Genomic DNA, 15,348 nt, shown 5'->3' on the forward strand with positions numbered 1-15,348 from the left:
CAACCAGACTCTCTGCTTCTGCATTCCAAAACTCAAAGTCAGCCAGGACGCTCCAGGTGATAGTTTTGTAATTCAGGGGGCTGGTGGCAGACTGTTCTCAGAAATGGGGCTGTGAGCCCTGGAATGTACCCCTCTGTTGGTCTAGTACAGGGCTTGGCAACATTGGCACGCGGCTCGCCAGGGTAAGCACCCTAGCAGGCCGGGCCAGTTTATTTACCTGCTGACGTGGCAGATTCGGCCGATCGCGGCCCCCACTGGCCGAGGTTCGCCGTCCCGGGCCAATGGGGGCGGTGAGAAGCGGTGTGGGCGAGAGATGTGCTGGCCGCGGCTTCCTGCTGCCCCCATTGGCCCAGGACGGTGAATCGCGGCCAGTAGGGGCCGCGATCAGCCGAACCTGCCGTGTCAGCAGGTAAATAAACTGGCCCGGCCCGCCAGGGTGCTTACCCTGGCGAGCCGCGTGCCGAACGTTGCCGACCCCTGGTCTAGTAGAACCCAAGTGTGCTAGCTATCAGGTCAGGCTGCAAGGCCTGCTATATACCCTCTCTGAGATTTTCAAATCTGCCTAAGGGATTGAGAGACACAGCCTATTAACTTTAATATGTTTTGTGCATCTAAATCCCCAAGGCTGCTTTGAAAATCTTTATCTCCGGCTTTGTCCTGGTGAGGTGAGCGCCAATTTGGGCGGGTGGTGTTCCACGATGACTCGGTATCGCTTTAGGGTTTAATGTGATGGAATATTCTGTACATGTGCCCAGTAGTGTTGATAGGTGCATTTAGCATATTGCAATTACGTTACTAAATAAACAAAACACGGATTGGAGAAAGTGACTCAGAAATGTTCAATTTCTTTATCCGGCCAATTCCTACCAGAGTTTAGTTAACTATGTTTCTTTTATATATTGGAAGGAAAAGACATAGCAGGCCAAAGTCATCCCTGGCATAACTCTACTGGCTTCAGTGGAGTTACACCACAGGTGAGTTTGGCCCAGCATGCTTGTGATTAGATATGTGGAGGCTGTGTTGTTCTGATCCTGCAGTCCTCACTCAGGCAAAACTCCCATTCACATCGCTGGGAGTTTTGCTCAGGTGAGAGTGGGAGGATTGGGCCAGTTCTCTACTAGTAGCCAGTGGATTAAATATCAATAAACATTCATTGCCTAAGAATCCCTGCCTTGTGTTACATGAACTCCCAGCTCCCTTTGCCTATTCCATTTGGTTTCAAAGTGAGGTGCGATACTATGGAATTTCATTAACTACAGTAGCTAGTTGCACTTCAGTATTTTTCATAGTAGCACCCAACAGTCCAGTGGTTAAATATCTCAAAAACATATACAAGGTAAGGATCCTTAATACAAAATATAGTTTATGGCAAGGAATGAGATTTCAGTGGCCTGGTTATCTACACTTGCCACAAATATTGTCCAGTGACGACCTAAAGTTAATGACCCACGTGACATGAAGTAATAAATAGAAACTTCATCTGAAGAACTGAAATCTGAATGACAATCTGGACTGTGCCCAGTGGGAATTATTATGGACCAGTGAATCAGTAGAAGACACACAATGATGGAAATGGGAGTCCAAGCCTTGGTACCTATGGTACCAAGAGAAATGGAGTTTGATATTTATGAGTATTTATAGAGGAATGAATTAAGCCTAGATGAGGAGTGACCCTCATCATGATTAAGGATGGGCCCAAACCAGAAAGCTTAGATCCAGAGATGAGAAATTCAGATGTGCTGGGATCTGAAATTTTGATTTGGTCTGTCCTAGAGCATGGTGCAAGCCATGAAGATTGCATTTTAATCCCAAAGCTTGGAGTGTTTGGATTCAGGAAGTTTGGTTCAGGCCCATCCCTAGACACGGTGTTTGCAGTGAGTGCCATGGTGATGAAATGGAGGATGAAAATGTTGCTCTGTGAGATCAAGATCCCTGGATCCCCTTTCAATCTACTCCTGAGATTCCCTTGGGAAATGTTTTACTGCTTCAGTATGCTTCCACCTAGCTAGCAAAGGTTTTCTTTCTATAAGTTCAAGGAAAAAATATATTTGCTAAGAAAATGCCAGATATGTTGCTTCACACCAGTATAGTCATGGGGTAAATATTCTCTATGGAAAGCACAGAGAATATGTCTCATGCCCCCACCAATTCAGCTGGTCACGTAACTGCTCACATGAAACCCACCCTATTTGGCACTTGTCTCATTTAAATCACATTGTCAGTGCTGCCAAAAGAGGTCAATAGGATGCTTAATAGACATAGAAAGAATCTGCCAGTCAGCCAATCCATCCATGTGCTGGCCCACTTGGTAACATGCACCAAGACAGGCCATGCTGGTGGACTCCAAATGGGTCACTTGCTTGTTTTGTTCAATGTGACAATCTCAGAATTCAGGATAAACTTTTTTATAGAACTATCCTGAAGAGTAAAAAAGTGAGTGAGTAAGTGATGTGATTCTGGGCACTGAAATTTTAGGAAAGATGGAATTTAAAATGAGAGCCAAAGAAGCCTTCACATTCTAGCCCAAGGGTTAGGTTAGTGAGAAATAGCATTGTGGTTTTGTTTGTGTTATGCCTATTCTGGTGAGTTGTCGAGCTCATCATTTGCAATCAGGGCCTCGAAGTTCTGTTTGTGTTTGCCTTTGCTCTTCGATTTGCTACTCGTCCGACTGCTTTCCTTTGCCGCCGCCATCTGCTGGTAAGAGAAGCCTTTGTCTTCTGAAGGCCCCCAGTCCTGGTAGTTGTCACTCTCATTAGCGTAGGAAAAGCCTTCTTCGACTGAGAACGGGTCAACATCCACATCGTAGCGCTGGTATGTGCTCTGATGAAGGACCTCTTCCCGGGCGCTGATCTCAAGTGTGCTGTTCCACATGCCGTAGCCAAAGTAAATGAGCAAGCCTGAGAGGGAGATGGGGGGAGACATTGAGGGGTACAACTGTTAACTATCTGAGAAAGGAAACACTTTGGAATAAAAAAATGGCGTGGCCTGTTAGTCAAAGATTAAACAGTTGAACACAATGATCTTATAAAATCGATACAGTGATGTTACTGCACAGCTGTTTGTCTCTCTATTAGCTATATGGAATACATATATTTTAGAGTGGCGGGAAGAGAAGAATAAGAAATACGGCATAGTTGTAAAGACACAGTTACTGGAGTTAGGCACCACTGCTCCCAGCTGGGATATATGGGTCACATATTTGGGCCAGATCCCCAGCTAGTGTAAATCAATCTACCTGAAGGAACGTCATTGAAGTCAATGGAATTACACTGATTTGCACCAGCTGAGGATCTGGTTTATGCAATATCAGACCTTCAAAATCATAAGATGGGTTTATAAATCATCATGAGATTTTAAAATAATACAATTTGGATTCTTTTCATTTGCCTTCTGGTTTTTGAACCTTTGGGGTTCACGTTTTCAAGTTTCTCTCTGCAAACACAAGGGCTAGAACTATACTTATGGTTTTAAATGCAAGGTGAAATTCTCACATAAACACATGACTCCAGGATCTGGGACTTGAAGAAAAACATCCAATATCATTAGACTCACGATAAAATCCCCAAACTGCATTTTCATACCTTTCTCCTCCTCAACTACCATTTCTCTTCAGTCTGTTCGGTGTTCCCTACATTCCCACTCTCTCTCTCATACCGTTCGTTGCACAGAGCCAATGTGCTTCACAGTCAGAAGGTTAAATATGTTTGATGCTAAAATGATACAGAAATCCTGCCCTCCTGTTGCTGTTAGTTTCTTTTCAAGCTTTTCTTTCTCATTCTCTTCTCATGTGACAGTACACAATCTCTCCCTCCCACCTACCAGGAATGTTTTTTTCCAGAAGCCAAGGTATATGGAGATTTAAGATCCTTAATTGGTAATGGATTCAAGAATCCATCTACTGCAGATGTGTTCCTGCAGGAATTTCATTGGCTCGGGTCTGGCTCAGCTCTGGCAGTGGTTGACATCATGATGTGAGATAACAGAGAATTCACACACCACTACTGCAAGTCTCACACAACAGCAAAGGTAAAACAAACTGTACCCACTTCAGCTCTTTACCACAGAAGCTGCAGGGGAAATAATTAAATTTAAGAGAAGCTTCCTTTAGTAATTGCCTGTGGCTGGTAACTGAACTGATGCCATGTAAGCCACAGGGGAAAGTTAATTAAACCTAGCAGACTTTGTTGCTGTTTTGAAGTCACCCTTGATTTAAAGCTGCAGGAGGAAGTCATTATATTTGACTGGAGCCACAGCTTCCTAAGTGACAGTGTACAGTGTATGGCTATTTCTCCTGAGAGTCAACAAACATTTCTGTGTGTGACCTCCAGCCTCAAAATCATGTGTAGCAGCTACTGCAAACGAGCTATATTTTGTAAAACAGGCTCCTCCGAGATAGACGTCTCATGCTCCAGGGTGTGAACTGCCTGCAAAGGTCAGGAATAAATGATCTCCCATGAACAACTGAATATGATCACAGACTTTCTGAAGCAACTGGCTGTTGGCCACTGCCAGAAGTAAAGTACGGTAGACAGGGCCGGCTCCAGGCACCAGCCGAGCAAGCTTGTGCTTGGGGTGGCAGCTTGTAGGAGGTGGCATTCTGCCCAATCCTAGGGCGGCACGGCCGCTTTTTGTTTTTGTGTTGTTACTCTCCAGCCGCCCTGTAGGGGACAGTGGCGTGGCGGACAGGAGCGCCCTGCAGCAAGCCTGGCAGGGCAGCCCGCGTCCTTCCCTCCCAGCCAACTGGAGCGGCGCAGAGCCCTCCTGGCTGGCGGTGGGGTGGGAGGGCGCGCGTGGCAGCGCCCCGCTGAAGCCCTGGCCGCCCCCCTTCTCTCTCTCTCCCTCCCGCTCCCTTCCCCTCCCCCTTGCACCCTGGCTCTGGCCGCGCTGCAGGTTTGTGGGGTTTTTTTTTTTTTTTTTGCTTTGCCATTCTGGCCGCCCCATTTTTTTTTTCTTTTTGCTTGGGGAGGCCAAAAAGCCAGAGCTGGCCCTGACAGTAGAGTAAAGGATTGCCAATCATAAGTGTTCAAAAACAAGGAGTCAGGTCCACAAAAAAAGAAAAGAGAAGAAATCATATGATTGACAAACATCACTAGACTTAAAAAATAATAATTTGGGGGTTCTTTTTATTTGCCTTTTACCTTATAATTTTTGAATCTTTAGGTGTCATATTTTCAAGCTTTTCTCTGCAACTCAGGCTAGAATCATAAGTCTTGTGATATTTGGTGTTCCTGGAGTCAGGTGATTATGTGAAAAGCTCAGTTTTCACTTAAAAAAAAGAAAGTTTTTAGCCATCATGACTGTGGAGGGAAGCTTGAAAATGTGAACCCTAAAGGCTCAAGCACTACAAGCAGGGGTGAAAGTAATAATAAATTCTTACTGGTACGGGGGCTGGCACTTTGGGCGGAAGGGGCGGGGCCTTGGGCAGAAGGGGCGGGGCTGGGGGGGGTCAGCCTCCCCCAGCCAGCCCATCTGAGCTGCCCGGGGCTCCAGCCACTGCCACGGTAGAGGCGGCCAGGAGCTCCGGGACCTTTTAAATCGCCAGCCCCGGGGCAGCTGCCCCTTTTACTCCTCCCCCATTGGTGGCCCTGCTGGTAGGGTCCCTACCGGCAGGGCCGCCGACGGGGGGACAGGGCAGCAATGTTAAAGCCCTGCCGCGGCAAAGGACCCTCCTTAAAGCGCTGCCCCGGGCCGGTAACGGCTTCTTATTGGTATGCTGTACCAGCCCATACTGGCTCACTTTCACCCCTGACTAGAAGGCAACTAAAAAGAGCCCAGAATATATTATTTTTCTTAAATCTCATGGTTTTTAAGCCAATCTCATAATTTTAGGGGGCCTGACTCATGATTTTTGAATGCTTGGGATTGGAAATACTTAAAATACTGAAAACTCCACTTAAAAAATTGACTCCTGCTTGCATAAGCTCAGAATTTGGCTGTTTTTACTAAAATGCTCACATGAAGCAATAAGGCTTTCTGTTCCTGCCACTGAGTTCCTCATCCCCAGTCAGCCTGGAGTACTAAAAAATAGATGAGCCAGGGTCCTAGATATCTCCTGATATGGTTAAAAATTATGGATCCTGCACCACCAGATGGTCTGTCTGTTCATAGAAATTTAATGAAGCTGCAGTTCTGAGCCCTGGGAAGTGCTAGTCTGCACTCAGTCCAATTAAATCCTAAAAATACATCTTGTGAAGCCCTCTGCTTACTTTACTGCTCAGCTGCGTAGGGCTGCTTTGAAATAAAAAAGCCAAAGCAAAACAAATTAAATTGTTTACCACTATTTAGATTCTGGGTGAGTGCTGTGGAGCTACAGAATGTACTTACTGCACTATTTCTGGAGTGCCACAATTACGCAAGTGTGCCTGATTGGGAAGTAGGGAGAGAGAATGCACCTTTGGGACAGGACTGCTCGGTTCTCGGGGCTCTCAGGACCCAGGGGACCTCTGGGATTGTACGTAATTGACCTCTTTTCCAAAGATTCTGCATAGTTCCCCCTTTCTGAAGAGTACAGAGCAAGAGGGCACTCTCTCTGCACAATACACTCCAGAGCCTTAGGATAATGTTGAGGTTTTAGGATTGTCACCTACCCTCTTTTCGGCTTTAAAGCTGAGGTCTTTTTTTTAAACCAGAGCTCAGCTGGAATTCCCATCTAGAAGCTGAGAGCACGGGTCAATGCTCCATTGGCTCTGCTGGGCCTGAGGAAGATTGACACATCCTCATCTGATGCCAGATGCATTGAGAGAACCAACTTCATCCAGTGAAAGTGAATAAAGTCTCACATTGCAATTAGAAACATAGAAGACACAGGCACTGCCATATTGGATAAGACGAGTGGTCCTTGTATCCCATTAGAGATGCTTCAGAGGAAGGTGCAAGATACCCCGTTACAGACAAATCATGGAATAACGTGCACATAGGAGAAGTACTTTGCAAGCCCCGGGCAGTTAATGGCTGTGTTATGCCCTAGAGCATAAGGAGTTATATCCCTTATGCTTATTTTATTTTAACGTAAGGTAAATGTGGCTGTTCTTGTTATTCATACCGATGTCTCATTCTTTTTAGATACTGTTAAGTTCTTGGCTTCGGTTATGCACTGTGTAAAGCAAAACAAGTATTTCCTTTCCTGGTTTTAAATGTGTTGCCAATTATTTCATTGGTGTCCCCTTGTTTTAGTGTTATGCAGGGGCAAATAGGAAGCATCTAATGCCCTTCTCTGCATCACTCGTTAAACACTTGCATCACGTTACCTTTTATTTGTCTGCTTTCTAAACTACAACGCTGCATGTGGAGGTCTTTCTATTCCTCTAGCCATTTCTGCTGCACTTCTCTGTACCCCTCCTGTTTCTGTTATAACCTTTTAGAAATGAGTGACCAGAACAGAACACAGCATTTTCCTATACCAAGAGCAGAAGGACTTGTCTTCATTGCAGAGGTAATTTGAGTTGTAAGTTGAATGGAATGTTACTCCTCACTTGAGTCCTGTCCACACACAAAACCCCTTAGATCGAGTGTGGTTATGCTTTCAGCTCTAGCTGGCTGGCCTGTCAGCGGGTATAGGCTAAAATGTCTTACTGCTAACTTGACTCCTTTATAGCCTGGATGCAGCTTAGCTCCACTTGAGTGCTGCTGGTCCTCCAATGCCTTCCAACAAGTTCTTCCCTGATTCACTAGGAAAGGCTCAGGTTCCTGCAGAATCATGGGATGTGTCCCCAGGAGTCTTAGTGCCACGCACAAGTGATTGCAGCGTCAGTGAAAACACAGCAGCGTGAGCGTTATTTTGCACTGTGGCTGCGCTCCCGTGAGCCAGGCTAACTCAAGAGGAGAGACTTGAGCGTAGCTATCTCCCATTAACTCTGCAAGACGTACCCTAAATGGTGAAGTTAGCATGAAGTCTGGCCTGAGACAAGGACTGTTCAATCAACTCCTGATAGCCTGGGAGTGGGCACAATATGCTATTGCTGAAGCTCATTCTTTGGCTTGCTACTTGGACCTTTTGGAAAAATTGAACCCAAGTCTGGGTTCAGTAACTCTTGTGCTGACTATGCTGATCCTGCAATTTGACCCACACGATCCCTTGTGCCTATGGAGAGTCCCACTGAAATCAATAGGACTTTGCAGGCGCACAGGGGCCCATTCATGTGGATCGAGAACTATGACTGGAAATGAGCTGTTACACTAAGTAACACAAGCTTATCACTTCTGCTATGTGAGTTACCCAGCTAGTCTGCAATGAAGAGATCAGGACAGTGCTTAGAGCCAGTTTAATTTGGCTGGGCCCTTTAGCAGCTATGGAAGGGAGAATAATTCATTTCACTGAATAAATCGATTTATCTCTAGCCATCTCTCTGGTGCTCTTCTCCTGGAGGACATCCCATCAAACAACTTCCGGGTTCATTTACGAGAAACCAAAATTTGAACAGGTACCCAAATTAGTTATGGAAAAAAACTATTAAAAACTGGATTTAGTGCAATGTCTAACTCATAAAACAGGCAATTTACTTGCTAGGGAAAGCAGCCCCCAAACTATGCAGTGCAGGTGAAAGAGCAGCTGCTGAAATCGGCCCTGGCCCTGCAGTTCTGTGATGACAGATAAGGGAGTGAGACCCAAGCAGCTTTCATGGTGGGTGGGACAACCAGTCCCTCTGGATTCTTTTATAAACAGGAAAACCTGCCTGATGCTGATAACATATATGGAGGGGTTTTTTCCTTGTTGATTGTTTTTCACTTTTAGTCAAATGGAGTAAATGTCTACCAATAAGAGCCGTTGATAAGGCCAGACTTTGCAGCTGCCAGTTGGAATGGAAATGTTCGAGTGGAACCCAGCAGCATCACTGGGGTAAATGTGGAGCTGCTCTTGTCTCCCATCACCATCCCTGGTAGGGATGGGGATGATGAGAAGAAGACTGCTTGAATTTGGATCAGGCTGACACATGGCGGACAAGCTGTCGGCTCGGATGTCAATCATTGTTCCTCTTTAAAAAAAAGCTTAATCTTGTAAGCAGAATAACACTGAGCATACAGCTTCCCAACTCTCACCCTGTGCCATGCGGCCACAGTTGCAATCAATGGAGGATCCTGAGCCCTGGTTGGATTGGGAAGGGGGCTGTTGGCAGGACATTTTGGGCAGGAACAGTCTTTTTGTTCTGAGTCTGTACAGCACCCTAGCACTATGGGGTCCATGACTGGGTCTCCTAGGCCCTACCATGATACAAATAATAATATTCCCCATGAGGGGTCCTTGACTCTGGCATTCTTGTCCTGCTTTGGTTCTCTATGGCCCAGATTTGTTAATCTTCTGGACATGCTACAAGGCCCATTTTTTCCCCCTGGGCATTTGGAGAGGGTGGGTTGGTAGATGGGGGACTGTTATTAGGATTGTGATGTTAGTGGGGAGTAGTTGGGGGGGTGAGAAATGTAAATATTTCAGTGGTGGGAGAGGAGTTTATTGCAGAGATAATCATTTTAATGTTGATACCGACTGTCTGAATGTTTGTAGACGTGCCCGGACAGCAGGGGGGAGATGGAAAAAAGTAACCATAAATAAATACATACATACATAAACATGAATGCTAACAGTTAAGCATTGGCTTTAAGAGACGATGTTGTATGATCGTTAAAATGGGAGACTGTGAACCAGGTTTCCTGCCTTCTAGTCCCCAGCCTGACACTGGCTCACCCTACAGCCTGTGTAGCTGGAGTTTCAGTATGGTTGGCTGAATAGATGGTCAGATTGCAAGTAAGACCTGGATTCTATTCCTGATTGTGCCTCTGCCTTGCAGGGTGGGCAAGGCACTTCACCCCTCTGTGCTTCAGTGTCTCCATTTGCAATGTGAGGATAATGATGCTAGGCCACTTCCCAGGGGTGCTGAATTAATCTGAGTTTTTAAAAGTGCTTTGGGATTACGGCTGAAGATGCTGCAGAAGGGAGAAGGATTGTGATATACCCTCGCTGACAACTCAGACTGGTTAGAGTGACAGCATGGTCCAATTGTTCTAATTAATAAAGTTCCCCCTCCCCCCCTTTTTTTGGAATTTATATTATATTAAAAAAAACTCCCCCAAATAAGGGGAGAACATGGAAAAAAGAAAGAAAGGGGGCAGAAGAACAGAAGGTAAAGAAAAGGAGGGGAGGGGCAGGAAGTGGGGGAGGGAGGAAAAAGGAGAGTGACATCTAGGTTCCATCTGCTAGAGAAGTTAATTTTACAACAGACTCACTTAAAAAATCCAAGACTTACCCACGAAACACCAGACAGCAAATCGGACCCATGTGATCGTGGAGAGCTTCAGCATGAGATAAATATTCACCAACATGGCAAATGCAGGGACGAAAGGGAGACAAGGTGCCATATATGGCAGCTTTTTGGGGTTTTCTGGCTGTTGCAAGATCACAAATACCAATGCAATGACGAGCAGGACCATCAAAACCATCAGGAGAATAGCCCACCAGCTCTTGTCATAGATATAGTCTGCACCGAAGATTATGAAAGAGCAGAAGATGAACATCAGGACGAAAAGCAGGAGCACACAGGTGGTGACAGTGCGGCCAGTAGCTGCCGTTGGGCGATCCATTTTCCCTGGCAGTCCCAGGTGAATCCTCATTGTGTAATAACGTGGCCCTATTAACTTCTTCAGCTTGATGAGGTAAATGTTTTCAGACTCATCTGCCTCGATTCCTGAGGTCATGTCGACTGTGCCATAGTTGGGGTGGTTGATGTTGTAGGTGGGTTTATCTGCTTTCCCAATGAGCATCTCATTGTCACCCAGCGACGGCAGATTTTTTGCACCGCACGTGTTGGTGAGTGGGCCAGTAAACTCCTCCCCTTCACTCACTGGAGAGCAAACCTCCTTCTCACAGTCAGCTAGAATCCCTTCCTTCTTCTTGGTGTGTTCCTCAGAGAGGAATTTGACAAAGCCGTCAATGTCACTCTCTGGCTGGTATCGGAGAAGCAAGACACAAACAGAGACCAAAGTGTAGGCCAGGAGTGTGCCGATGGACATCATTTCTATCAGGTCCCGTAGGCTGACCAGCAAGGAGAGCAGTGCTGCTAGAAATCCTGAGACAATACAAGCCACCACTGGAGTCTCCGTGTAAGAACTCACATGGGACAAGAATCTAGAGTGTGAAACAGTCACAGAATGTTAAAACTGCACCCAGTGGAGGCTCCCTGTGACAGTAACACTTACCTGGATGCAAAGCCGCGGTACTAGGGTTTGGAGCTAGACTAAGCTCTAGTATAATTGCTTCTCTGGGTAAAACTCCAGTGCCTGACCTTCCCAAAGAAATGACTATAATGACAAGGGAGCCTACCCTGAATTTTGGGTAGCTTGTAGCTCCAGGCATCTCAGTATGATCTGAAGTGCACATCAGATCATTTAGGGTGAAACTCCCATTGACTTCAATTAGAGCAGAGTTGGGCCAATGATGAGTGTTTTTGAACATCCCCCCCATAGGACTTGATCGTGCATTCTTTGCATACCCCAAACTCCTATTAGTTCACTAGAAGCTTTAGCTGCACATAGAACAGAGGAGAGAGCTCATAGTCATACCGATTATGGTTATATCTACTATTGAGTTTGCTAATATGGGTAGCCTCATTGACCACAGCTGGGATTCTCATTGTAGAACCCACCGAGCTTGGTAATGTTTGTAGGATTGGGCCTTTTACAAACACATTTACAAACATATCCATATGTGTTTAACATGCCGAGGCCTACACCTGTCTGTCGGCCTATGGTATTTATATAGAACCACAATATGCAGGCCCCGGATCTCTAGGAGTTAATAGTCTAAAAGCCTGATCCAAAACTCACTGAAGTCAATGGAAGGACTCCCATTGACTTCACTGAGATTTGGATTGGGCCCTAACTACTTGTAAATTCAAAGTGGTAATTCAAAGCTCTGCAGTGCAAGTGTTTTACAGTAACGGTGCTTTTGGAGTATATTTAATTCTAAGGGTATGTCTACACTACCCGCCGGATCGGCGGGTAGCGATTGATCTATCAGGGATCGACTTATTGCATGTAGTGTAGACGTGATAAATCGATCCCCGATCGCTCTTCCGACTGCTGAACTCCAGCAGTGCGATAGGTGGAAGCAAAGTCGACGGGGGAGCTGCGGCCGTCGATCCTGCGCCGCGAGGACGCGAAGTAGTAATTTTAATTTGATCTAAGATACGTCGACTTTAGCTACGCTATTCTCGTAGCTGAAATTGCGTATCTTAGATCAATCCCGCCCCCTAATGTAGACCAGGCCTAAGTTACAGTAGTAGTATTACTCCTTTTCTTTTATAAAACAAGCAAACACGAAGTTCAGTAGGTTTTACAATCTAGATATGAGTTTATTCTAGGGAAAATATTTAGATTTAATTTCTGTACAATTCTGGCTGTTTCTTTTACTCTCTTTCCTATGAAAAAACCCAGAGTGCATTTCTCAGTGGGGAAAAGTATCTGTAATGATGTTGGTATAATTTAGGTCACTGTGCTGAGTAATGAACCAGGAACATCTCAGGCAATTTTAAAAATGACTTTTTGGAAAAAACAAAAGTCTTAAACCAAAGTGTGACTTTGGCCTTGATATTTTTACTTTGAGAGGTGTGTGTTTGTTTGGGCTTTTTTTCTTTTTTTTTTTTTTTGATAGGTGGGTTATTGCACATTTACTCCTCTATGCATGAACAGGAGGTGATTATTTTGAAAGACATAGGCATGAGTTACTTTTATTTAGATTATTCACCTCGCCCTCAGATATGCAGACACACATTCCCTGTGTAAACTCTGACATCAGCTACTGCTCTTGTAGATCCCTCCTGATTTCCCAGATTATAAGCTCTGATTTGTGCTCGCATTCCCAGTTGCTGATTTTTAAGCTAAACTCCCATTGCCCCCGTGTTCCAACCAAATGGCAGGATATGGCTCTCAGAGCCTGGTGAAGTGTGGAGAGAGGGTATCCCACATGTTTCCCTTCCTCTTTTAGAACTTCTGAGGATTCCTAGCAGACCTGTGCTGCTGTGAAGCCTTCTCAAGGTATCACTGCTCCCCTGACTTTGCAGTTCTCGGCTATTTGATCACATACGTGCTAAAAGAGAAATGCAGCCATTAAACTGAAAGGTTTCCATAGAGAAGATGAAATGACTGACTTTGCATCAACCATTTTTACCTTGAACTCAAGTCACAAAGCATCAGGGGGCAAAAATAAATGACAGCAAAAGCATGACTCACCTGAAGAGCAGCCCATCACCAGCCATGGCATAAATGATTCTCGGCATTGGGAAAAGGGAGCCCAGCAAGCTCACTGTCAATCCTGCTACAGATCCAATGGCAACGATGAATTTAGCGGCATAGAATCCGTGGGCTACAAACATTTCCATCAAAGGGGATTCAGAATCAATGGCAGAGTATGGCACCATCAGAGTTAAGATTACACTCACCTATCAAAGACAAAAGAAGACACCGAGGTAGGCGTGGAGGAGCACAGAGGGTTGTTCTTGACTGCAGCATATATTTCTGCCAAGGACCCACAGTGGACGAGATCAGTTTCTCAGTGATGAAAGTCAGAAATATTTAAAATGTGGTTTCAGAAATGGCCACATGTCCTAAGTTTCTTATATAACATACGTAAACCATTATTTGCAAAGGACAAAATATGGTCTTCACAGCAGAACAATTATCTAAATGAAAAATAAATGAAGAGACTTGGCTGGTAACTGCCATGATTAAAGAAAGAGGATAGCCTGATGGCCTTTGGATAGGTTTTGGGTAAAACAGTCAGAACAACATTTCCCCCCTATGACTCACTCAATTTTGTTCCATTACCCTGAAGACAGATGTGTGTTTATTTGGATGCAGAGAAGCAGAACAATGCTTTTGCCATTTCTATGCTTGCCACCACACCTGTTACTGCCTATGAGCTATGATCTGAGCTCGAGAAATGTGTCCTTCATCTCTGGTGCTCTTCTTTGTTTTGCTGCAGTCTTAAACACTGACCTCCCCTTTGTATCGGAGGATGTAGATTATGCATGGGGAAAAGACAGGCTGTCACATGCTGTCACATGCTCCATGTAGCTGGCCCAGGAAATGGGATCCCCATCAGAATGAAACTATCTGAGTCCTCCGCCTGGAAACAACAGACTGGGAGGTCAAAGGGCAGCCACAGAAAGACATTGATGTAGTCAAACACATCCACAGCTGATGTAGTCGTGCACATCCGCCAGAGAAGGAAACATTTGTTACATGATCTCACTGGCACATTATCTCACTAAAGAGAGCAGCACAGAAGCTACAGTAGAGAAACGTTGTATGTATTTGGTACTTACAGATACATATGCCGTCAGGCACGTGACCAATGAAGCCGTGATCGCATAGGGAATGGAGGTGTTGGGACTCTTAGCTTCTTCTCCTGTGGTGGCGATTATGTCAAAGCCAATGAAGGCATAGAAACAAGTAGCTGCGCCTTTTAGCACCTGCACAAATAATTGACTCAATCAGATCCATGAAGGAAAACTAGTAGAATGAGAGATGCCGCCTTGTATTCCCCTGCCCCACCCCCATCAAGGGCTGGAAGATCCACTTTACTTTTACATGGGGGTGAGGAGAGAAGGGGCACCACGGCCGTGGAGGCCTCCAGTAGCAGCCACAGAGAAGTTCCATTACCAACCCAGTGGCCTAAAGGGAGGCTTTCCCTTAATACTACACAGTTTCCCAGTGCCGAGCCAAATTATTCCTGCTGGGGAGTGGATTTTGGCTTGTGTGAGAACATTGAAATCAGTGCCTATTGGACCAAATCCTACCCCCCTTTAACATGAGTGGAAGTCAATAAACCTATGTAAAGCAAGGCAGCCGTGGCTCAGAGTGTATCTAAGTTTTCAAACACGGATGCTTAAGCTAGGGAACCCGGTTCCATTTCAACTGGACTTTCGGACACATAAAGGCTGATCTGAGTGCCCAAACTGAGCATTCTGATTTGGGGCCTGCACCTGGGAGAACCAAGAATCCAATGATTTAATCTAGTGCTTCTATTTCAACATGCCACTTGAAGATCATGCCATACAATGAAATATCTAGAAATCGAAGAGCATTCAATAACATTAAAACAAAAAAGTTAAACCAAGGCTAGGAGATCCATTGGATTAGAGCAGGGGTCGGCAATGTTTGGCACGCGGCTCGCCAGGGTAAGCACCCTAGCGGGCCGGGCCAGTTTATTTACCTGCTGACGTGGCAGGTTCGGCCGATCGCGGCCTCCACTGGCCGCGGTTCGCCGTCCCGGGCCAATGGGGGCGGCGGGAAGTGGCGCGGGCAAGGGATGTGCTGGCTGCGGCTTCCCGCCACCCCCATTGGCCCGGGACGGTGAACCGC

At 45.6% G+C, this 15,348-nt stretch overlaps 1 protein-coding gene across 1 annotated transcript in view; it reads right to left on the bottom strand.

Moving 5' to 3' along the window:
• Positions 1 to 472: 472 nt before the first annotated feature.
• The window catches only part of SLC7A14 (solute carrier family 7 member 14), a 72,264-nt gene continuing 57,388 nt past the window's right edge, over positions 473 to 15,348 (bottom strand). The window contains exons 5-8 of the mRNA XM_034782189.1: positions 14,310 to 14,456; positions 13,216 to 13,424; positions 10,236 to 11,113; positions 473 to 2,897 (exon numbers count right to left, since the gene is read on the bottom strand). Coding sequence (XP_034638080.1) covers positions 2,575 to 2,897; positions 10,236 to 11,113; positions 13,216 to 13,424; positions 14,310 to 14,456 — 1,557 coding nt within the window. The 3' untranslated portion in view covers positions 473 to 2,574. The remainder of the gene's footprint in view (positions 2,898 to 10,235; positions 11,114 to 13,215; positions 13,425 to 14,309; positions 14,457 to 15,348) is intronic.

The sequence above is a fragment of the Trachemys scripta genome, chromosome 9 (assembly GCF_013100865.1).
Source record: "Trachemys scripta elegans isolate TJP31775 chromosome 9, CAS_Tse_1.0, whole genome shotgun sequence".
NCBI classification, from domain to species: Eukaryota; Metazoa; Chordata; order Testudines; family Emydidae; genus Trachemys; species Trachemys scripta.